The following is a 24,842-nucleotide window of genomic DNA, read 5'->3' as shown; positions in this document are numbered from 1 at the left end:
AGAATAATGAGCTTACGGAGACTTGGCTGAGGGAGAAGTTGCTTTGTTACCAGGGAAACGGCTCAGATCCACCTCTGATGAAATGGAGGCTTGGCATGGCTAAGAAAAAGCCACCTCGTGGAGCAGACAGAGCCCAGAGACCTGTGGCCCTGACCAAACTATCTGAAGTCACGTGCCCTCAATTACTTAAGCCACTAGTTGGCTTCCTTAAGATAGTCTCCTATTTGTTGTATGTTATGACTGTAGGTGCATACTGCACGCGTTCACTGGTGCCTGAGAAGGTCCTGGGTCAGCGCACATTGTCCCCACGGAGCCCCACAAAGACCACCTGGTTTCCAGCTATCACCATAGATCAGATTCTCGGTTGCAGCAAAGTTAAAAGTCACTCACTGATGTAAGTGGAGCAGCCCACCTGGGTGGAGACCGGCTCTGTTCTGCCATAGACATCAGCGAAAACCACCCAGGCGACTCACACTTTCACAAGGTACCAAGCACTCAAATGCCAGAGGCCAGCTGAGCTTTCTTGCTTAGCTGCCGTGTGGCCCTTGACATGTGTCTCCCCGTTGGTCAGTTGCCACTGTCCTTCCTCCACCTACGAGGCCCACTTGGCTGTGCTGAGCACTGTGGCAGCGTGAGGAGTGGCATCTCATGGGGACCTCAGTGTGCCCCAAACCTAGAGCAGAGCAGGTGAGGCCCTCCCCATGAAGGGCCAAGTGCAACCTTGGCTGGTAGAAATCAGGCTGGTCCCACTTTGTCAACATCAACAACATGAACAGCAGTTACTGCAGACTTCCTCCTTGGAACAGAAGGCTGGGAGTGTGTTCGGCCCCCACAGGTCTGAGCAAGGGCTCATCAGCATCAGGTCACACGGCATCTGACGCTCTCAGCCTCATCCATCCCCAACTTTCTAACATCAGCTGAGCCTGAAATGCTAATTCTGTGCTTTTTGACTAAAGTAAATGGAAGACTCATTACAGTCACTCAAAAAAAAACCCAGAAATTTCCATCACAAAAATTACATAAAATTGCAGTATTTCTCATTGCCTGTCAAAGATTTTTGCTGAGCCTAAGAAAATCCCAGCTACTGCTCCTTCTGTGGGAAATGTAGCTTGTTCCTAAATGACGCAATCAAGTTGTCTTCTTACAAAGTCGATTACTAATCTGGGGCCCATCCCGGTGGACTCACGAGCAGATCTTGTGACAAACAGCAGTGTTCTCAACTCCACCTGTCCCCAGCGCTCGCAGGATGAACACACAGCCTGTGCGTTGAATTCTGGAGTAGTATTTATAGTCTAGGGTTCGAGTTCCTGGTTAAATTCCTTTTATCCCTGGTCTAGAAGTCACAGAAACGCTGAGGCGGTCAGTTTGTGGGCTCTTTGCATCTGGGCATGGACAGAAGCGGAAGGCTGCGGGTCCTAAGTGTGCAGTGCGGCTGTCTTCTCCGGCCTTCCACCCCAGTACGAGCTCAGGAACAGTGGGCCAGCGCTTCTTGCCCCCCACACCGCAGTGGCCTCAGGGAGCCCAGCGGGACAAAGCCCTGACCTGACAGGCCCTCCCCGGGCTCCTGCTCAGAGCTGTCTTGTCACACAGCCTTCCCTGGCCACCGCCTCCTGCACTCCAACCTCTCCCACCATACGACCCATTTTATTTTATTCATTTTATTTTATCCCCTTTTTGCCTGTCATCCTCCCCACCGGCACGGGAGCTCCAAGAGGAAAATGAAAGCCATAATGGAGGCCGGCTGGGGGTCTGCGGGAGGTCCTACTAAGGAGCTGGGCTCGGAGCCCGGAGGTCCTGCTAACGAGCTCTAAGGAGCTCGGAGCCTGGAGCTGAGCTAACACTGGGAGGCAGAGAGTGTGCTAGGAAGTACTGCTCCTGGGGAGGTGAGATGAAGCCCGAGCTCACTCTGGGGTCTCCTGGAAGGACTGGGCGTGGTGACGTTAGCTGGAGGCTCTGCCTTCTCAGGAACAGTGGACCGGCGCTTCTTGTCCCCCACACCGTGGTGGCCTCAGGGAGCCTAACTGGACAAAGCCTTGACCGGACAAAGCCTTGACCTGACAAAGCCTTGACCTTCTAGGTGGGAAGAGCCCCCTAAACAGGGGCCACACCCTGCTCCAAGGCAGCAGAGATGCCCTGGGCACGGAGGCAGCCCCGGGTGAAGCCCGGGCAGGGCTCCAGGGTTTCAGGGGCCCACAAGTCTTTTTGTTGATGGCACCTCCCACCACTTCCACACTTCCAACTCCACTGCCCCCTCCAGGTCTAGCCCCTGGGTCCTCTTCCACAGTGCTGCAGGGACCTTCAGGCAGAGGGACCCCTCACTGAGCACCTGGTGGCTGCCTCAGCTCCCTGTCCACAGGACATGCCGGGGGCCTGACTCCACCCCACTCACCTGTCCCTGGCTTCCTCAGATGAGGCAGGCTCACTCCTCCCTGCCGCACAGACACAGAGGTCAGCTGGTCGCAGCCGGCCTAGTGAGCTGAATTTGGAAAACACCAAGGCTCACCTGTGATGAAAATGTGCTTGGAACTGGTGTCCTTCCCAGGAGCCCTGCCCTTACCTGGTTTAGTCCACTGTTGAGAGCTTGGCTACTATCTGCTGCCACGCACTGGACCCAAACATTAGCACACATCCCATCAGGAGCTCTTACTGAGGGCACTGGTGGTGTGGGCTGTGTGCCCCTCATGCTTGCCACACACCACCACCCTAGGACAGAATGACAATGGCAGGCTCAGCTTGCATGACCCCACTGCAGCCCTAGGCTGCTCTCAAGAAATGCTCAGACCAGGATGACAACTGTGCCTTATGTTTTTTTTAAAAAATAATGGCTTATTTAAAATGCACAGGCAGATTTTGGACACCGTCTAAGGAACGTTCAGCCCTGCCTTCCTTGACCTTCCAAGGCTAAGGCAAACGCAATCCAAGAGGACCTGTCCAAATTCATTGTCCAAATTCATCAGCTCATCTGAAGACACTGAAGTGGAAACCCTCGCCCTGAGCTACAACCTTGCAAAACCAAAGAAACAGCATCTTCCACACGTGCCCAAGGCCTAAGTGTCCCTGCTGAAGCGCCCTGAGGGGGAGAAGCCCTGCTGAAGCTGCCGCCTGCCCTCACCAACCTCTCAACAAACCAGCCAGGCCAGCCATGCAGGGACAAGCAGCACTCTGGACCAGCAAGCCGGGCGGGGGCAGGGGGGGGCACTAGAGACAGGCAGAGGAGGGGCAGAGGGACAGACAGGGGGAGGGACCTACGTGTGGGCCACGTCCCTGGGGGCACTCTGCCCCTCGCCCCACCCAGCACACAGGCAAGATCCAAGTCCCTGATCACGCCACCATGGGATCCGAGAAGCCATCGTGCACCTAGGACAGATGCACGATCTTGCCCCACGAAGCCCCGTGTCTCCTGCCACTCGCCACGGCTTCCTCACCACCTGACCTGCCTAGCACATCTCCTCTGTGTGTCCTGCCCTCTGAACCTCTGCAATTATGGGGTGATCTCTAGAGACATAGAGGGGTCAGGGTTATTTTTTGGACTCAACCTGAAAATCTTTTTAATGGGTAAGTGCCTTCACATGAATCAGCATAGCTGTTTTTAAGACCTAGTTATTTTGACATGGTTGTTCCAGGAATTGAATATTTTTTAATACCTAACACCTGCACAGATTAAGTTCCACGTGTAAAATAAATATTAACCTGATTAAGATAAACAGAAGAGAAATGCAAATTAAAACTACACTGAGATTTCATCTCACTCCAGTCAGAATAGCAATTATCAAGAATACAAGTAACAGTAAATGTTGGTGAGGATGTGGGGAAAAAGGCACACTTATACATTGCTGGTGGGACTGAAAATTGGTGCAACCACTCTGGAAAGCAGTATGGAGATTCCTCAGAAAACTTGGAATGGAACCACCGTTTAACCCAGCTGTCCCACTGTACTACAGTGATGCAGCCACATTATTTTTTAGTAGCAGCTCAACTCACAATAGCTAAATTATGGAACCAATCTAGGTGTCCTTCAGCAGATGAATGGAAAAAGAAAATGTGATGTTTATACATAATGGAATATTAGTCAGCTTTGATGAAGCATGAAATGATGGCATTTGCTGGTAAATGGATGGAGTTAGAGAATATTATGCTAAGCAAAATAAGCCAATCTCAAAAAACCAAAGATGTTGAGAGCCACAGCCGGTCAGAATGATGCCTGGCATTTGCCAGAGGGAATGTTTGAAAGGTGATGCCAGCGAACCATTGAGATGATGATTTGAGTTAAGCTGTATATAATTGCTGTGGTGCTGGATTGATTGTATTGTATATTTGACCTTTACTGTCGGGCAATGGGGAGGCTCTTGCTGCCTCTGGCACCAGCTACTTTGGAGTTCTTGCGGGGATTCCCGGAGAGTTCCCATGGGTTGCAGAAGTGCCGGAGGAGGGATTTCCAGTTGGTGTGTGGTGTGTCCCAGGAGAAGGCCGCATGCCTGGCGTTCGCGGGAATGCGGAGAATAAAGGAGTTCCTGTTTTGAACCCACAAGGCTGTGTGGCGGCTCGGTTATTTTGTGCCCAGCCAGACTGTGGCACAAAGGCTGAATGTTCTCTCTGATATATGGATGCTAACAAAGAATAAGGCGGGCAGGGAGAATAGAAGTTCAGTGGATTAGACAAAGGGGAATGAAGGGAAGGGAGGGGGAATGGGATTAGGAAAGACAGTGAATGAATCAGACATTACTTTCCTATGTGCATATATGATTACACAACCAACGTAACTCCCCATCATGTACAACCAGAAGAATGAGAAGTCACACTCCATATATGTACAATATGTAAAAATATATTCTACTATCACGGGTAACTAATAAGAACAGACAAAAATTATAAAATAAAAAAAATGGAAAAAATATTAAAACAGACAGACCCAGGAGAACATATGGCAGAAGGCAGTTTAATCAAGCACACCAGGAAGAGACCCTCCACAGAGCACCGCTACCCTCAAGGCCGAGGCCAAGATCCTGATGCAGAGCAGAACACCTCCAAGGAACCCTGGGCGTCTCAGAGTTCTAGAACTTACAACCTAAGGATGGGGCACTGCTCAGCTACACTGACGTTTCTAATCACGCATCAGTGGATTGAGTCCGATTCCCTTCTGATGGGAACAAGGCCCAGTACAACCTCGTCTGTAGATATAAGTCCACAGAAGAGGAGCCCAGAGCGCTGGTGACCAGGCAGGGTCAAAGTCACTTCACAGACACAGGAGGAAAAAGCAGAGAACACTTTAAAAGGCTTTGGAATCATGTTTAAAAAGCAGTGATTTGTGAATCTCTTTTTTGATAAAACAGAATATTTCCAAATTTGGGGATCAACGCTGGGTCTTTGCTGGAGGTGGGTAGAAGACTGGGCCATCTTCACAGACGGCCATCCCCTGTGCCGCAGCCCCCTCGGCCAGCCATGCTTCCTGCTTGGGGGACAGCTGCTCCCCCGGCTCGGTGCAATTTCGCAAATGCAAGTCCTCCTTGGTGAAGCACAGCTCTATCTGACCGATGGTTTGCACCTGCTCATCCTACAAACAAAGATGACAGACGCTTCAGCCTTCAGATCTCAGCTCATCTTCAGGATCCCGAAGCTTTAGAAACGCCTTGAGAACCAAGCAGGCACCAGACTAGGAGTAAAGCCCAGCAGCAGAGGAAGGCTGCTAGGCACAGGAGACTCACAGAAGCACAGCTCCTCCACTGAGCCTCACGCCCCACCAGCCTGGCAGCCCCCGGGAAGGAAGGCGCTCTTAGCTTGGAAGGAACCTGGATGCAGGCGGACCAAGTGCACACGCCACATCCACACCGAGAACCCGAGAGAACCACGACTTCATAGTACGTACTACCCTCTTGCTAAAAGAACCCGTATGTTTTTCGGCTGAAGAAAGAAACTACAATTTGGTCTATAAATCTGACAGAAAACTGCAGTTTAAATAATTAAGAGTAGCCACACAGAAACTTAGAAACTCTCTAACTTAGAAATGTTCAAGTTACTAAAATCCCCACTTCCTTCTCCACACTCCACCCGTCCCTGTAGACCAGCTATGTCGCCTCAGGGCAAGTGGCAAGAGGACAAAGCCTATTCTAGCACGGCACTGAAGAAACACGGTTATTCCAAAACACACTGCAGTGCACGCACACACAACACCCCCCCCCACACACACACACGTGTGCACCTGCACTAGTGTCCACAGCACGCGCCTGTCGTATGCACACACACGTAGCATGTGTCAGCACATGTACAGACACACATGCACACATGCACCCCTGGGAACTCTGTGGTGCAGACAGAGCTGCCAGGAAAGTGACCTTGTCTTCTCGATAAGGACAGCCAGGATGAGAGAGCACGGCATGCCTGACCTGCTGTGGTGGAAGGCACTGGATCTTGGGTACCACTCCATAGACTCTGGTGAGGGCATCTTTAAAATCTGCAATCTGATGTTAAATAAAGGTGTATTAGAAATGACGCCCCAACAGGAAAGGTCACAGAGTACAGAGTGTGATGCACTGAAAGCAACCACAGCGTCAGGCCTCCTCCTCCGAGAGAGCTCCTGGCTCAGCTCTGAGAGATGTGACAATGACCGCCCCCCGCTCCCTGAGGAGAGGACATGGTGGACTGGGCTCATCCACCAGTCCTCTCTACTGCAAGCTGACTCCCTTCCCACCGCCCTTTGTGCCCAGCCCAGCCTCTCCTCTCCACCCTCCTCAAACGCCCAGACCGCAGCCCCCTTGAAGCCAGCTCCTGCCCATGCCCTGCAGCCTCAGGCCTTTCCAGCCTGCCCACTCTGCAAGCCTCTCCCCACACCACACAGTAACCACCTCCTACGAAGACAGGCGCTGGCTCAGAGCACCCCCCCTCTCGACCCTCAGCTACATGCCTCTGACCCCCCACCCCCCACCTGTACTGACCTTGGGGACTCACACCTCCCGGGGCCATCTGCAGCCCTCCACGCTCTGCCTCTGCGGTGGATGCTTCCGACCCTCATCCTGTCCCAACACTGTGCAAAGCCCCTCCCTGCCACCCTGCTCTCCCCACCCCTTCCCCTGCCTGGTGTTGGATGCCTTCTTTCCCAGCCCACCGGCTCCCTCCCTGTCCGCTCTCCTCCTGGATCTTTCAGAGACCTTAAGTTCAAACTGCTCAGGCTGGATCCAGTCACCCAGACCCTTGCTGCGTCCCAGAGGCCTAGGCCCCCACTCCTCCCAGGAGGGCGCCTCTCTGGATCCCCCCAGCTCTAGGCAGCTGAGCAGCAGAGAGACATGGCTCCCAGATCTGCAGCCCTCCTGGTGCACTTGCTCCTGAGTCCCTGCGGTGGCACCTGCTGTCCCTCAGCACCACCCTTGGCCCTCCCACTTGGGACACTCCTCCAGTGCCCACAAATGCTGTGCCTTGGTTTCAGCAATACCTTTTGGAGCTGGGATTGTGGCTCAGTGGCAGAGCACTTGCTTTGCACCTGTGAGGCACCAGGTTTAATCCTCAACACCACATAAAAATAAAGATACCGTGTCCATCTACAACTGAAAAAACACCTTTCCTAGGCAGCCTCTGCTCAGGGGCTCTCTCAGGGCTCAACAGGTGTGTGTCCAGCTGCATGCTGGACACAGAGCAGGAAGCCTGCCAACTGGACTCACTCTCACAGCAGGGACCCCTGGGTCACCACCGCAGATTTCCTGCACCTCAGAGAGCGCCCAGAGCTCACAGGCTCAGCACATGGCTGCTCCCACCACTCAGATGGGTCTTTGAACCCCAAGTTCTGCCCCAAAACCTAAAACCCACCACCCTTGTCTACGGGAACGTGAGGCCAAAGCAGGACCTAGTGGGCCATGCAGCTGCCCGGGCAGAGAGGTCTTCAAGGCGCAGCAGCTGCACCCTCCTCAAGCCTAGGGCTCCATAAAGGGAGGACCACAGGAGAACTGGGGAAACGTCTCCAGTCCGGCAGACACCACGGACAGCAGCAGCAAAGCTGCTGGCTCCTCGGAGGCCAAAACAGCCGCTCAGGGTCCAGCCCTGGCCCAAGCTGTCAGACTGCTGAACAGTCACTCTCACCCTGTGTAACGTCTGCACCCTGATAAGCACACCGGCTACCTAAGAATCTGAGCACTGCCCTAAAGCAAGAGCCTGCAAGCCACTAAGACGGAGGTAGCACCTTAGGTTCTGCAGGGGACGTGTCTGTCTCTGCTGCAGCTGCCACGAAGCTGAGCCACTCTGCTCCGTCGTAGACCACAGCATTCCTAGCAGAGCGCATGCGGCCACAGGCCAATAGAACTCTCAGCCCAGAACCAAGAGCTTTCCTTCCTTTTCAGGCAATCAGACCTGGCCAGGCTTCCATTTCTACATCACATAGTTCTATCAAAATAAAATGATTGTTTCTCAAACATAACGTATTATAAAAATGGATGTCCCTTTTTCAAACTCAAATTCCACCTGCCCCACAGACTGTGGAGCACACTGCTAGTGAGAACAGGCCACAAAAGCGTCCCAACCATTGGTCTAGGTAGCCTTTGTCACACTCAGTGTGCAAACAGGAAGAACACCACAGGGAAGCTAGTTAGAGCATGAACAGGAGAAGGTCATGTTAGGTCACTCTAAAGCCCAACTGTGGCTCAGGGGTGGAGCAACACGCAGGTGTCCCGGGCAGGTGCACATGAGGTCAGACGGAAGGCCATACTCACGAGGTAGTAATTGACAGAGGGTTTGATCCCAAACTTCAGGAGCATGCTGAAATTAAGGAGACACAGTGAGCTGTAGAAAGCAGGCTTGTTACTTTGGCCTTCTGAAGCTTATTTCATAGAGAGAATCAAGACACTCACACACAATTGGGAGTTCATAACCAACTTGAATCTAATGTATGAAATATGATATGTCAATAGCTTTATAATGTTTTGAACAACCAATAAAAAAAAAACAAGAAAAAAATAAAAAAAGACACTCACACAGGAAGGTGCTTTATCTGTGACCCTGGGCACTACATCTGCTGCAGGGACAGCTGCCAAGGTGCTGCCCCGCCCCTCTCACCCTCAGTACAGGTGCTTTCCATCTGCACCTTCCGGAAGCCATGCAAGGGCTCCACAGCACTGCCCGCTCCTGGGCCTCCCCATCATCCCCTCCACAGCCTCCCAGGAGGCACCTGTTCTAAAGATGGTTAGCGGCTGACTTCTGGAATCCTGGCTTATCCCAGAAAGCTGCATCTGGCCAAGTCTTTAAATATGTCACACGCCTGTCAGCCTTGAATCACGTCCTGACGCATGGCCTCAGAGAGCCCACCAGGGAGCCACCCAACGGACTAAGCTGTGGAGGTTCAGTGCCAAGTCCCAGAGGCCCCTCCCAAGCACTCCCTGGGGACTGACTTGTCCTCAGCCAGCTGTAATGCTCCCAGGACCAGCAGGAAATGGTGGCAAGCAAGGGTCCTCCAAGCCCTAGAAATGCCCCAGCCCACAGAAACATTCCACGGCCTGCCCTGTGCCTTCTGCATCCCCTCGACAAGAGAAAGCATGAAATATCTTGGATTTTAAAAATACTTACTGTGAGTTGCAATGATAATACCTTAGGTAAACTGAGTTAAGTAAAATACATGATTGCAATTAGCTTTACCTGTTCTTCTACTTTAAAGGGGTCATGGGAGAGACAGTGAATTCTGCGGCTCAGGTTCTATTTCCACTGGGCAGTGCCTTCTGACACAGGTGACCCCGGAAAAAAGGCAATGAGAGAAGGACAGGCAACAGGGCACCTAGCCCACCTACACGGTGCGCAAGGTCAGTGGGGCGTCCACCCCAGGTCTTCACCTGTAGGTGCTCATGTGGCCCCCACAGGTGCTCTGCAGCCTCACGTCTGCCGCCCTCATGTTACAGTGAATCAAAAACTGTCTATAGGGCCGGCCACAGTGGCCATGCCTATAATCCCAAAGGCTCAGGAGGCTGAGGCAGGGGGACACTGAGGCAAGAGGATGGGGAGTTCAAGGCCAGCCTCAGCAACTTAGCAAGACCCTGTCACACAACAAAATATAAAAAGGGCAGGCGATGTGGTCAGTGATTAAGTGCCCCCAGGTTCAAAACAAAACAAAACAAAGATACCTGCCTACAGTTCCTGATAACTTGTTTACATCCTATAACAAAAAGATAATTTGCAATGGTTTATTAAAAAAAAAGTAAGAGTTCTTGTTTTGGATTTCAACCTCTTAATTTTATGAATGCTATAAATTTTGTATTTTCCTTGGAGAAACTGGAAAGCATGTAATTCTTCTATAACTGATTCTCTGTAAAAGCAGTGCAGTCCCAGTACGCGTCCCCTCAGCAGGCCTGCCCCAGCATGGGGCCAGCAGCTCTGGCCTCCCAGTTACCCCAGAAACTCCAGGGCTATGCTTCTGCAAATGTGAACATGCAGAAAGCTACTACATTTCAGAAGCTGCAAAAAGACACCACTTGATTGTTTAGATGCCTTACTTAAAAACTCGACAAATATCTACTTATTCTCCTTTTTCTGTTTGGATGAATAAAGCCCTGGGTGCAGAGCCAGCCTCAGCTCACACCGTGGTGGGACCTGGGTCGTGTGCAGATGCATCTTTCTCTGTCTGCAGAGGCCCCTCCACGGGTCCTGTTCTTACTAAAAGAACACTGCTCCCTCTAGAAGAAGCTACAGGTCAAATGGACAAAGTCCACAGCTAAACTGTGACATTCTGCCGGCCGGGCACCTCCTAGGGAGTGCACTGGACACTGCAGATTTTAAGACCGTGAGGCCACCCAGCCATCCACCCTGAGACGTGGAAGGTGACCCCAGGAGGCAGACAACCACACTTCGGGGCCAGCACACACTTAAAGCCCTGTGCTCTGGCAGCTGGCGGCTTCCAACTCCTCCACAGCGTGCTCTTCGACAAGCCTCCGTCTCTCCTCCTGTCCTGGGTCTGGCCCATCGATTCGAATTTCCCTGTTTTTGATCCCAAAGACGCAGGAAACTGTCTGTGTGAGACGGTGAGGCCGTCAGGCTCTGAGGAGGCAGGGCAGGTGACCACAGAACCAGGGAAGCTTACTCATCTTCTAAACAGATCCCCTTTGAGCACCTAGGACATGGCTGAGGAGTGAAGGGTCCTGGGACGCGTCTCGTCTGAAGGAAAACCTCCCGGACGAAAGCCGGCAGCAGCACAGACACTGCGTAATCTCCTCTTGCCCTTCTTGAAGTCAGCAGGCACGTGTCTCCAGTCTGGAGGCCAGGAACCCAGAGACGGGTGCAGCTAGATCTGGTGCCTGATGCCAGCTCATTCCTCGTGGCCTGCGCCGCTTGCTGTCCTCACAAGGGGGAGTTCCCTGGGGTCTTGGATAAGGGCAGTGATCCCACCCAGGAGGCCCCAGCCCTCCACCGCTTGGGATGAGTTGGAGCAGGGGGCAGCACACTCAGCCCTCTGCAGGCCGGGCTCCCGTGCGGACACGCCCTCGCTGTCCTGTCACTTTTCCAAAACTTGTCCCTGGCTTATCATGATCACTCACAATAAGGAACAGTAAATACGTGTCTAGATGGAGGGGCAGGGCTGGCCCTGAGCCCTCTCAGTGACCAGACTGGCAATGAGTGGACTGACTTGGCCCCTGCAGGACACACCTCCTCACAAGTTCCCTGGCTCCTGCCTGGTGATAGCCCACTCCCCGACTCCAGGGATGAGGCGAGGGCAGGCAGAGGCAGGTCCGCGGGCTTAGGGTACTTCTAGGGCTCAAGGACTCTGGCCCGCTACTCCTGCCTGCTCCAGTCCCACAGGCTGCAGACTCACTGGGCACTAGGGAAGTGGCTGTTCAGAGGGCAGGGCAGCAGCTCTGCAGCCTCGCCACCCCCCACTGGGCCGACCGGCCACTCCACAGCGGGTCAGCGCCCAGGGAGGCAGCCGCAGCCTGAGCCACTGCCTGTGAGACTCAGGGGCGACAGAGGCTGCCGGCAGATCACCGTCCACACTCACCCCTGCCCTGGGCCCAGGCTGGGAGCCTGTAGAGGACACACCCACCTGTTGAGGTCCACCTGCTTGTACAGAGCCAGGCTCTTCCCAAAGTACTTCCTCTCCGAGTTGAGGGCGTCCAGCTGGGCAGCGCAGGTGCCGTGCTTCTCCCACTCATGCTTCCTGGGGGTTCAGAGCAGGGTTCAGACACGCCCCAGCACCTGGGCCACGCCACCACCCTCACCAATGGACACCCCCACCAACGGGAAGGCAAACAGCATCCGCAGCATCAGCACCTACTTCACCTGCGCTTGGGACAAGGCTCCAGGAACAGGCCCGTGCCCCAGGTGCCTCCCTGTGCCTCTGCCTCCTACCACCCAGCAGCTCACCCCAGCAATTGGCTTGCTCAGCAGAACACTCCACGTGAGATAAAGAAACACCACTGTCCGACGCCCACCCGGCTGCGGGCAGTCTGCTGCAACAGACCGGGCAGCTCCACGGCAGCACAGCCTGCTCCTACGCAGGAGGCCGAGAAAGGCACGAGATCCATCACCCAGGATGGCTCCGCCAGGCCCCTCTCGGCCACCACTGACCATTACAGTGGGTGCAGCCCTTCCACAGGAGACGACCACACACAGCCAAGGGGCCTGACCAAGCCGAAGACGAGCAGCAGTTTGTGTTCCCGAAAAACGTGGCTGCTGCCAGCTCTTTAGGTTCTACCGTAGTCTACCCCCCGGCTCCCGCTCTCCACTTGGCTGTCACAACACTGCAGGCAGAGCACTACTGCCCATTTAGCAACAGGAGCTGCGCATCTGAGGGCTAGGTCTCCTGCTGAAGGTCACAGGACCAGGCTGTCCCAGAGCCTGCCCTTGAACCACCTCAATGCCCAGGTCAGGGCCCTTCACGCCACACTGCCATCCAATCAAACGCTGAACAGAACGTGCACCCACCTTCAGGACGGCTGACAACTCGACAATTCAGATACAACCATGGTTAGCACGGAAAGACACAGGGGTGTCAGGTCCCCAGGTCTATCAGGGATTAACTCGTTAAGCTTTAAGAAATAACATTTATGCCACCACTTACAGAGCACTTAACATGAGTCCTTCGAAAGCACAATCTGTGCATTAATTCGTGGCGAAGTTCACCTACAGTAGGAGTTTTAAAGAACTGTGATAGCGGTGACGAGCTTCTTGGACCTGAGAAAAGTAGGGAGGTTGAACACAGGAAGGGTGGACACAGGTGAATAACTAGCCTTCTTCATCCAGAAGTTTCCAGGCAAACTATCTCCACTTTCTATATTCCACGGTCCAGCAAGGGGAGGCTGAACGGTAACTGCAGTGAAACCAGAGTGATGGAATGACCTGTGGCCTGTCCCACAGGGATGCTGTGGGGAGCAGAGAAGCAAAAATCGTGCTCAGCGCACAGTAACACTGACTATTAATGTAAAACAGTCAACCACTATTACCTTCAGAGCAAGCTTGACTCAATAGACCTTAGAAGTAGGAATATATTAAAATATTGATATTAATGTAGCTCAAAATATTTACTCACATCATTTAGACCTGGACAGTCTTTCATTTACCATCAACAGGGTTGGTTACTAATCCCAGGTGTCTTGGGTGCTGCCCTCTCCTTGGACATGCCTTGGCTGGCCCACCAAGGGCAGAGCAGGGCCTAGAGGTCCTAGGGGTCACCCTCCACCAACACCTTCCGGTCAGCGCTGAGAGGCACATACCCCTCAGGTACCCCTCAGGTGCCCCTCAGGCTGACACAGCCCCCGGGAGGCTGCATGGCCAAGCTGGGTGTGACCTAAATCTCATTTGTTTCCTTACAAGAATCAGAAAACAGAACAGAAGCCCTTACTCTGTAGAGGGCTGTTACACATGCTCTTCATGGTGGCTGATCTTAGGAACTATCCTAAACCTCAAGCAATAAATGCCAAGACGCCCTCCTACGCACGCTGGATTGGGTGGGGTTCACCACGTTCTCTGCGGAAGCCTCCCTCCCCGGACGCTTCCAGGGAGAGTGAGGCCTCGGGAGGCAGACAGGAGCACCCCTTCCCCTCGGGTGTGCGAGGGGCTCTCAACAGTGGGAACGCTGACCAGGGGCATGGCTGCCCTCTGTTTGGAACAGAGGCTGAGCGGTGATCCGCCGTTCAGCTTGCAGAAGGACGGTAATCACCTGCCTGTGCCAGAGCACCGAGACGGCCACGTACCCTGCCCATGCTGCCCTAAGCAGCAGGACCAGTTCACAGAGGCCGTCTTTCTCTGTTTGCTGGTTTATTTTTGATCTGACTGAAATCTGGCTGCCTCTATCAGGACACAGGGCCCCACTGGAGAGCCGGGTTTTGCCGACCGAGTCACTGCTGCAGCTTGGATCTGAAACGTCCCCACAGCCCAGTATTACAGGCTTGGTCACCCCCAGCCTGCGGGCCACCGGGAGGTGGTGGGAACTTACAAAGAGGTGGGCCTAGCGGGAGGAACAGTCACCAGGGTGTGCCTCTGAGGGGAAACTGGGACCCCCGCCTTCCTGTTTCCCAGCTGACACGAGCAGCAGCCTCCTCTGCCAAGCGCTCCTGCCGTGAGGTACTATGTACGCCACCAAAGGCCCAAAGCCACTGGGCCAAGCAACCATGGACCAAAACCTCCAAAACCATGAGCCAGAGTCCAGCTGTCCTCTTTTTAGGCCGACTCTCTCCAGTACTTGAACACTCACCGGCACAGTGACCAGGTTCATCACTTAAAACACACTGAAGTACCTGCAGAGGTTTCTCCTGCTCCCTGCTTCAACTCACGATGGTGATGACCTGTTCTGAAGCCATTTCCTAGAATGTAGGCTGCAGAACAAGTGCTGAGGCCTGAGCTAGTCAGCAATCAAACTCTCAGTGGGAGTGGCTCCATGAAGGACAGGCTGACCGGTCAGCCAGGGGGGTTATCTCTTTCCCTCCATCATTACAAAAAGCCTTTTGCTAAACTCAGCTTTTCTTCTTTCCCTGAAAATCGTACATAAAAATATTTCTAGGCTGATGAATCTTTCTGGGAAAGATTAGTTATAATCTGAATCACAGGTTGTCATATTAGAGAAACATGTTGGGGAAAAAAGAACTACCTTCAGTTGAAACAATGCAAATAAAAGGAACGTCAATTTTATCTTTTTATAAAGCAATGACTTTAGAAGCTATCCTGAGCCGACTGCAGCCCTTCTGCCTGGGGCGCCCACTCCTGGGTGACAGGTGAGATCTCACAGAAGCTCTGCCTGGGAGGCCGAGTGCTGGGTAGGTGCTGTGAACCGGGCCTCAGGCAAGGAGCCCGCCTTCTCTACTCCCCAGACGTGGGTGAGGTCATTATCTGTAGGTATGTCTTCTTTTTAAAATGTATTTCAAGAGAACAGCACAATATCCCTAAGAAATACTCACTCCTGACTAATTTGGATTAAGACATGCAAGTACTTCACTTAGTTTATCTTTAGTAGAGAAAAATCTTAAATGAAGTAGTGAATGAAAGCACACAGGAGAGGAAACACCTTTGTAAGGTCAATTCGGCTGTCCCTCGCCTCTTCCCTGCCGGAGAAAGCCACCAAAACTGGCGTAATGAGCCATCTCCATATCAAGGGTGTTCCTGCTTTCCAGCCCCAGAAGACAGGTGCCCCCCGCCGCCCCGCCTGCTCCCCACGTCGCCCACAGCTTCCGTTCACAGTGCACGAAGCAGCCTGGCAGGATGGCTGCCACTTACCAGAACTGGGTGCGGTTGGAAGAGGGGTGAATGACATCGGGCCAGTATATCTTCATGTCCGGCACGAGGTCCTACACATAATTTTTAAAATAAGTGAAAACAGTCTACACCAGACCCGACAAACACAAAGCCCAGAAGGCGAGTGGGTAAACTAACGTTTTCAGACATTCAACCTGTGCTATGTATAACTCTCAGGTGAGTGAAGTAGTCCTGCAAAGTGTTTCTTAAGATATGTGTAGGACTAAAATCTGAGCGATCGTACAAGGGCATGATGGGCGAAAGGCTACACAGGTGCATCCAGACCATGGACTATCACTCAGCACTAAACGAAGCAAGACACCAAGCCAGAAAAGACACGGAGGCACCTCAATGCATGCCGACAAGAGCAAGAGGCCTGTTCACAGAGGCTCCGTACGCCTGTAAACAAACTGAGGGTGACTGCTTTCTCCATTTCCAACGCCACCCTCAGTGCCCATCAGTGCTCCAGTACCTGGCCTCCTGCCCTCTAAACACACCCTTCTGCCTCCCCTTCTCTCAGAGCTGCCCACCATCAAGACAGCTCCCTCAGCCAGACACGTGGCACATGCCTGTAATCCCAGCAGCTCGGGAGGCTGAGGCAGGAGGATCCCAAGTCCAAAGCCAGCCTCAGCACTTAACAAGGTCCTAGGCAACTCAGCAAGACCCTTTCTCAAAATAAAAAAATAAAAAGGACTGGGGACGTGGCTCAGTGGTTAAGTGCCCTGCCAAAACAGAAAAAGAGTCCCTCCTCACCTGCCCCCCCACTCAATCTTCAGCCACCACCAGCCCCCTGGAGAAGACACAGGGTGACAATGTAACTTACGGCTCACCCCAGGCCACTTTGGTTTGGGACAAGTGCCGAGGTGGACGTGATGCCACGTGGGAGCAGAGTGTACCCACCAGCTGCCCCAGGCCCAGTCCAGAAGGCATCTTGGCCTTCCTTTTACAGACCCTGAACAGAGAGCCCTGTGGCACTTCTTCATCAACCTCCCCTCCCTGACTGACCGTCTTCACAGGCCCTTTGGACGCGGGGGCCACTCCAGGCCTCCCCTGCTCCTCTCGGTCCACACTGTGGCCTGCCCTGCCCCCCCCACCACCCCGGTTACCTGACATGTGCCCGACTACACGGAAGAATCGTCGGCTCCCCTAAGCAAGGACGGATGCATGAGTCGGGGAGGGTTCTACACTCCACAGGGACGACAGTGTCCAAGAGCTCTTCGGCTGCCAACGCTCATACACTGAGCCCTCTGACTTAATCCTTACCTGGAGTTGTGCAGTGGACTGGGCATCATCCCTCATTCAGGGTCTATACTTGGAAACCAGTCCCACCATGGCCAGCATGGCCGGCCTAGGTAGTACCCTGTGCACGCTGCTCCCTGAGTCACAGCTATCTGGAGTCACCACACCACATCCCGCGCCAACCAGAAACCCCTGCAGCCCTGACCCAGGAGCCCAGGGCCTGGAGAGGAGCATCAGGTCTGGGCCGCCAGGGCCGCCTTGGCCCGCCTGAGCACCTTCTCACGCTCGCTCCTGCAGCGGCTCAGACCCAGGGCAGAGGGTGAGACGGGCGGCTTCCATTTAACCCATGAGGTTGTTTTCTGTACTGATAGTTACTAAAACGTCACCAGGGTTCCATCCTACAGAATACTCTCTCAACCTGGAATCTGAAACATGACTTGGAAGGTACACATGGGAAGAAGAGTTAATGTTGTTCAATGCTTTACCACAGCAGAAATATAATCAAAAGTTAATACCTTAATCTCGTCTACATTGAAGTGCCACGATCGATTGCATTCTTCTCCTTTGTCAGGCCTTGAGATCCAAATGAAAGGACACAAAACAAGAAATATTAGCCTGGCTTGAAATGACATCACAACACACACGTTAAAGTCTACAGCGAAGAGAAAGAGAAATTCCCTCTGGGAACTCTTTACCCACACGAGTCATTTAACAAAGAATGCCCAGATGCCCGTTATCGCAGTCTGAGTTAGTTTTGAAGAGGAAAGAGTGTAAAAACACCCAGGAATAACACAAACAGGTTGTTAGCAGAGGAAGCTGGGTAAACTACCCAGCAAGAGGGTTCTCGGGGGTCTGACCTGGGCATGGGCATGCCCAAACACAGCCTGAGAACAGCCTGTGTCCCTCTACAGGGTGATGGCACTCAACGAGGTGACATGACTGGCAGGCTCACAGAGGGCCTGGCCCATGACAAGACCAGCGAGGACGCCCTTTGCTGGATCTGTTGGGACACACGCACACTGCTGCGTCTGAGTTGTATTCTATCAGGACAAGTCTGACTCTGGTCACACCAACGCACACACCCAGTGCAGCCTGTCCACGAGGTCACTGGGCTGACCTTCAAGACCCCTGGGAGCCCTGCACAGCACAGGATGACAAGCTGCAGAAACCTGCACCTTTCGCCTGCTGGAAGGAGGGAGGAAAGCCCCGTAGATTTTCATTCCAGGCTCAGAGAGGCAGCAGCCACAACAGGGCATCTGAGGACAGCAGAGGGCACCTAGCAAAGTCCAGGGGAGGCCAAGATCCCAGAGGCTGGCCTATTGTGACCTGGAGAGTTGGAGAGAACTGGAACTAGACGTGGGTGCCCAGGTCCCACCGAATTTGTTTCCTACTAACCCCCGTAACTAAGAACAAGGAAGGAGGGGAAGAGCAAACCAGCCCGTCCTCCATGGGCCAGGGGGCCCTGTCCAGCACAAGCGAATGCACAGGACCGAACGTGACAGGAGTGCACACAGAGCTCCAGCAGAAAGCAGGCAAACCCAGAATGGAGAGCTCAGATCCTGGGAGTGAGCACAACATGGATTCTCTCTCTCTCTCTCTCTCTCACTTATTCATTTATTCTTACATTCACTTATTATGGGCCCAAAGAAATATTGAAATAAAATTAAAATCTGGGGCCCCCACAATGTACCTAGAACCCCTTAGCACATATTTAAAATAGATAGTTAATAGTCTACCCGAACAGAACTAAACAATGGAATTAGGGTTATGTTAGAAAGGCGGAAAACATTTTAAATAAAGATCCGGTCCACTGTATAAACTCCTAACAAAAACATCAAACGCAACATGGTGAAGACGCGACGAGATAGAACTCAAATCAGCTGCTGCCCCTTCACTGCCCCACAGCGTCTGATGCTTGCCATAGTCCGTGTATCGTCCAATAGTCCAGAGAGTTCCGACAGCTGTCAGCTTCCTGGGGAGAAGGACACAGGAGAGGGTTGGTTCACTGTGAAGCTCATTCAGCACCCCAAGTTTTGTCATTGTATGTCAGCAAGGCACAGGTACGCTATCAACGCCAGGTACATCCAGTGCTGATCTACGGCAAGCTCACTGCAGGGAAGGAACTAAATCAGGCTGCAGGCTCCAGGCCAGTCCTCAGAACCGCGACTTCAGGGACAGAACAAGACGGCTATTTCTGTTCTTCTCATTACGAGACCGCTATTTCTGTTCTTCTCATCATCAGTGGGCCAGTGGCACCCAAGGCAGCTCCCATGCAGCAAACATTCATGCTTCCTCCCAGGCATAAATACACTAGTGAAGTAATAAGTATTGAAAAACGGAAGCCAACCCACAAGGAGGGGAAGACAGGAGGTTATCCTGATCTCAGTAAGAAAGCCAAGGTCGTCAGCCATTGCTCAGTGCCTGGAGAGCAGGCCAGGCTCCAGCTGGCCGAACCCTGTGCCCTGTGCCCTCATCATGACTCTGTTCCACCCTAGGCCACAGAGACAGCACCGGAGGGGACTGGGACACCATGCAGGAGTGGAAGGCTGAGACCGGAGCAGTCCAAGGCAATCATGGACGTGCTAGGAGAGAGCTCCGCGTCACTGGTGAGGACAGCAGGAAGCAATCTTGAGGAAGCTGAAGCCCAGAGAAGGCCTGCAGGCCCCGGCGGCAGAGGCGTGGGATTGCGCGTGATGGAGAGGCCTCCAAACGTAAAACCCGCCTGCCCAGGACCCAGTCCTCAAAGCGAGTGCTGGCTTGGCAATGCCATGGATTCCCGTAACTGAGCCATGACCAACAAGATGCGCTTCCTAAGCTGCCCAGCCGGAGGACGGGCCAGGCAGGGACTGCGGGAGCAGGGCCCCAGCTGGTGAGCTCCAACGGGAAGAGCCTGAACACAGACACCCGCCTGAAGGGACACAGGCCCAAAGCAGACAAAGCCGCAGACACAGAGAGGTCAAGCCAGAGCGGGAAGGGCGCTGCTGGTGCCACTCAGAGCAGCAGAGGGGCAGGCACAGTTCCGGCTCCCTCCCGCCCACGGGAGACATGTCTCCAGCTTCCAATGACACCAAAGGAGGAGACGAGCCCAAGCCTGAACCATGTCCCTCAAAGACACATCCCTGTCCTGTAGCTCTACCTGTGACCGCACTTAGAAGTAAGGTCTTGGCAGAGGTGACCAAGATAAGGCGAGGTCATATCTAATTAGGGTGGGCCCTAAACACAGCCACTGGTAGACTCAGGAGGTAGAGAGCCCCCTAGGCCCGTGAAGGGGGCACACTGGGACGATGCACCCGTGAGCCTAGGACGCCAAGGACTGCGGCCCTACCAGAAGCTAGGACACAGCCTGGAACAAACTCTCCCTCAGAACCCTCTGGAGGGAACCAACCCGACCCATGTCCCCACCTTAAACTTCCAGCTCCAGAACTGCGAGCAAACCCATTTCTGAGATTCTAAGCCACTCCACTTGTGACTTCCACAGCCGCCCTGGGACACCAGCACCCAGCCCTCTGGCAGTGTCCTGCTGGCAGGCACAGCTCTGCTGAGCAGCACCCTGGGGCAGGCAGGAGGCTGGAGGTCAACGGGTCAGTGGCACCCAAGGCAGCTCCCATGCAGCCAACTGACTCTCCAGGTCCCCTGGATCCAGGGCCAGGAAAACTCACCTTGCACACCGTTGGGGGCCAGTGTTGGGTCAGAATTAGTTTCTTCCACTCATGGGCACCACTGTGAAAACACAAGATACTTATTTTTCAGTAACATTTTTAAAGTTACAGAAAAATTAATTCATCCATTCAACACTAAGTACCCATGGGACTAGGGGCACCATCAGGAACAAAGCCCCCACCTCCTGGAGTGCCCCAGCCACAGAGAAGGCAACAAGCACTCTAAGAACTTGTGCACGGTGGCACACAGCGTCACGTGGCAAAGAACACACAAGCAGAAGAGGACGAGCACGGGTGAGCCAGGGAGGGTCCTGCCCAGGGACCCAACTGAGCCTGAAGCACCTTTCTCCTGCCGCTGGCCCAGCAGCTCAGAAACGCTTACGGACGACTTGTGAGTCCAACAGATCCTGAAAACCGGGTGTCTTTTTGTAATTCATGTAACAACAAAACACAACTAGTGGAGGCTACCCTCACTACGCCACTCAGGTTCAGATTCACAGGCTGCTCTGCAGGTTTGTCATGTGCTCGCAGGGTGCTACTGCAGAGCCACTGTGGCAACCTGGAGCATGCCAGCGCACAGCACGTCATGTGTGTCTCCTGGAGCCTGGCTGGTGCACACACACCAGGCATGTCACCTGGAGCACGGCCTGTGCAGTGCCTGTCACGGTGTTATCTACAGCGTGTGTACATGCTGCGCCAGGTCATGCAGTGTGGGCACTGCACCTGTAACTGGGGTCCACTTAGGCTGTGAATCCTGCCCTTGCTGCTCTGCCACTGACTTATTTTTAATATGGACAAGTTTCTTTCTCCTCTCTCCCTGCTCCTCCCTAATCCCAGGGGGGAACAGCATTACCTTTCTTGCCTGACCTAGGCAGAGTTATCTGTCCTTGACACACGCCCATCATAGGAATGAAATAATTCAGACTTTGGGATGGCACCAGAAGATCTAAGGAATGACCATCCCCCAAATCAACAAGCGAATGACCACTCCAACAGGGAACACCAGGAATGGAGCTCTTGAACCACCTCTTTCACAGGACAGGAGTCCCCTGTGCTTCTCCTTTGCCACCAAAGCAAAGTTTTTCTCAAAACGTTCCGTTACACGCCCTCTCACGTGTCTTCTAGAACGTGCACCAAACTCCCCCCGCCTGAATACAGAAGCCCACCCAATCCTGACTTTGCTGAGGGTGGTGCAGCTGCAGTTCCCACAGTCCGAGCTCTTCAGCAGGAGGCCCGCCATGGTTGGTCCCCTCAAACTGGTGTGTTGGGACCTGGTCTCCAGGTGGCCCAGCTGGGAGGTGGCAGGACCTTTAAAAGGTGGATCACCTAGGAAGGGATGAGGGCTGTGACAGGGCCTGAGCCTGCCCCATTCAGCTCCTCTGGCCACGTGATCCTTCCTCCTGCCCCTGTGCCCACTGCCATGCCATGTGGTCCTGGCAGGAGCTGAGTGGGTGCTGGAGCCATGCCCTTGACCCTCCAGAACTGACAGCAAAATAAGCCTTTGCTTCCTAAGTAGCTGGCACAGGTATTTCACTACAGCACACAAAACGGACCATGATGAGCCTCTAACCATATTTACAAGGCTCAGTATGCAAAGAGATCAAAGTAGAAGTGCAGCTGGCAAACATATAAGTGAAAAAGGTCAGCAGTCAGGCTGACAGTTAATTCAGGGCAAGTCAAGAGTTACGAAGACTCAGAGTGAACTAAATCAGCGGCTCCAACCAGTGACGGGGGTGGACAGATGTGAATGGTGGGAACATGAGGTTAAGGGACCAGTTCTATAAACTGGGCCCAGGTGCCGACCCCCACATGCTTCCTTTTTCAGTAAACAATTCACCGGCAGCTCTGACTGGCCTAGGTGGACAGGATATGTCCCATTCCTCAGCAAACCACCTGTTACCTGTGTGAGGAACACAGGCCCAAAATAACGTGGAGAAGAGAAACCCAAGTTAGCCAGAAGGGGAGATTGTAGTGACCCTTCCACAGACCACACCCGAACTCAGGCAGATAAGGATAATTCCTCCTAAGCACAAAATCTGCAACACTGTAGGGTTAAGAATCCAGTTAGAAATGCTCAGGCAATGGGCTCCAGTTTAGGCCTTAGTCAAAGGCAGAGTCCACACTTAGAGGCTAACCAGTAAAAGTATTAACGAGCACCAACTGAGGAGGCGTTTTTCAAATGTAAAAGACTATTTATGGGAACACTCCAGCCAACTCCTTGGTCCCAGAGAGGTGGGAAAATAGAAGGTGAAGTGCACCAAATGGTTGTTACAGGAAGGATTAAAACTCAGGCTAAGGGCTGGGATTGTAGCTCAGTGGTAGAACACTTCCCTAGCAGGTGTGGGTTTGATTCTCAGCACCTCATAGAAATAAACATCCATTGACAACTTAAAAAAAAAAAAATTTAAAAAAAAACCCAGGGGGCTGGGGATGTGGCTCAAGCGGTAGCGCGCTTGCCTGGCATGCGTGCAGCCCGGGTTCGATCCTCAGCACCACATACAAAAAACAAAGATGTTGTGTCCGCCGAGAACTAAAATAAATAAATATTAAAAAAAAATAATAAAATAAAATAAATAAATAAAGGTATTGTGTCCAACCACAACTTTAAAAAAAAAATTAAAAAAAAAAAAAAAAAAAAAAACCCAGGNGGGTTTGATTCTCAGCACCTCATAGAAATAAACATCCATTGACAACTTGAAAAAAAAAAAATTTAAAAAAAAACCCAGGGGGCTGGGGATGTGGCTCAAGCGGTAGCGCGCTTGCCTGGCATGCGTGCAGCCCGGGTTCGATCCTCAAGACACCACATACAAAAAAACAAAGAATGTTGTGATCCGCCGAGAACATAAAATAAATAAATAATTAAAAAAAATAATAAAATAAAATAAATAAATAAAGGTATTGTGATAACCAACCACAACTTTGAAAAAAAAATTGAAAAAAAAAAAAAAAAAAAACCCAGGCTAAGAGACACAACCAGTGCCCTTGGTGATTTTTCAATGCCTGTTAGACATAGATTTTAGTCTGTGTTCATAACCCCCCAACCAGGTAAGTCCTGAAGCCAGAGCACCAAAGTGGACTTCCCTGCTGTAGGTCTCCTCCCACACTGCGTGAGTTTTACCTCTTCTCACTTCAATAAATCCTACTCTGTCTACTCTTCCCTTCGGTTATTGTCCATGGATTTTAGTCTTCAAGTTTGCCAGACAAGAACCTAGAAAGAAATTGGTGAAGCAGAGAGTCTAGTTTTATCTCAAAACTCTGGTTTCACAAGCTTCTGTAAATAATCGTGTACTGTTGAGTAAGTAGGTAAATCACAATCATGGTGGAAATCTGAACTGATGATGCACCCTCTCTGCATAAAAGAAAAAGAGAGGAACTGCAGTGTGAGAACCAAGCTGGGGTAAGTGTTAGGGGTCAGGCCTTCATGGCCCTGGTGCTACCAAAACCTGAGGCTGCAAAGTGAAGCAATTTCCAGGAAGTCCACGTCAGTATGTTACAATAAACCCAGCAAGATTTGGAGCATATGTAAGTAACATTTGTAGCAGAATCTCCCATCTATCTTCCAGGCAAGAGCCTTAAAGACCCATCCTACCTACTCTATCCATGAAGAAACAAAGACAGGCTAAAGAGAAGAGTCAGGTTAGCACAGAAGACCCACATTTTCAAGCCCAGTTAGTACTTGGGAAATGCCCCTGGAGTCTGCATTAACTCCATGCTCTCCCAAACCAGCACAATTACATCAGTTGCAGGAGTTAAGTGAGAGTCTGGGAGCGCCACATAATGCAAATTAAGGTTTCCAGCAAACACACCTGAATTCCATCCATCAGGAATTGTTCCAAGCCCTTCCTGTACCCTAATGCTCCCTCCTGATACTAGCTCCGCGGGCAGGTGAGGACAGAGCAGCAGGGCTCCAGGTGCACACCGATGGAGAGCAACTAGCAGGTGGCACTCAGGCTGCCCACGGGCTACTTCCTTAAGGCAAGTGAGAAAGTATGCAAACGTAGCTCTTAGAAAATACTCTTTCTGGAGACTCTGAACTACAAAGTTGTCTCTTAAGTCTATTCTAAAACAGCGATGATGCTTAATTGAAAGGTAAAATCCCGTTTTCCACCCCCACTGTGCAACTATGAAATGCTATCAGCGGGACCCTCACCCAAACCCCAGGGAAAAGATTAGAATGTGGTCTTCCGATGTTGGTGTCCGCTGCACGGTTATCATCGGGGTTAGCCGCGACGGCCGGTGCTCCCCTAGCGGCTGGACAGGCGG

The 24,842-nt window shown here is 52.5% G+C and overlaps 1 protein-coding gene across 3 annotated transcripts; it reads right to left on the bottom strand.

Moving 5' to 3' along the window:
- Positions 1 to 4,920: 4,920 nt before the first annotated feature.
- Positions 4,921 to 24,809, bottom strand: Rnaset2 (ribonuclease T2). 3 transcript variants are annotated; one of them, XM_048805824.1, is made up of 9 exons: positions 24,730 to 24,809; positions 20,580 to 20,640; positions 18,840 to 18,892; positions 17,436 to 17,493; positions 15,664 to 15,734; positions 11,999 to 12,112; positions 8,691 to 8,736; positions 6,381 to 6,455; positions 4,921 to 5,551 (listed from the first exon to the last, which is right to left on the bottom strand). In XM_048805824.1, the coding sequence occupies exons 1-9, from the start codon at positions 24,792 to 24,794 to the stop codon at positions 5,351 to 5,353; spliced, it is 744 nt and encodes a 247-aa protein (XP_048661781.1). In that variant the 5' UTR covers positions 24,795 to 24,809; the 3' UTR covers positions 4,921 to 5,350. The 3 variants fall into 3 exon arrangements, with proteins under 3 accessions (XP_048661781.1, XP_048661782.1, XP_048661780.1); XM_048805825.1 differs by lacking the exon at positions 24,730 to 24,809 and adding an exon at positions 24,386 to 24,411; XM_048805823.1 differs by lacking the exon at positions 24,730 to 24,809 and adding an exon at positions 21,746 to 21,834.
- Between the last annotated feature and the right edge of the window lie 33 nt (positions 24,810 to 24,842).

This window comes from Marmota marmota, unplaced genomic scaffold, assembly GCF_001458135.2.
Source record: "Marmota marmota marmota unplaced genomic scaffold, marMar, whole genome shotgun sequence".
Classification (NCBI taxonomy): Eukaryota; Metazoa; Chordata; class Mammalia; order Rodentia; family Sciuridae; genus Marmota; species Marmota marmota.
This window is presented reverse-complemented; position numbering and strand designations above follow the sequence as displayed.

Excerpts from the sequence above, each read along its gene's own strand:
- Rnaset2 (XM_048805823.1), bottom strand. The coding sequence starts at position 21,819 with ATGGCGGGCCTCCTGCTGAAGAGCTCGGACTGTGGGAACTGCAGCTGC. Across the intron at positions 15,735-17,435 it reads TCAATGTAGACGAGATTAAG|GACCTCGTGCCGGACATGAA; the intron begins GTATTAACTTTT and ends AATTATGTGTAG. Across the intron at positions 8,737-11,998 it reads AAGCAGGTGGACCTCAACAG|CATGCTCCTGAAGTTTGGGA; the intron begins GTGGGTGTGTCC and ends CCTTAATTTCAG.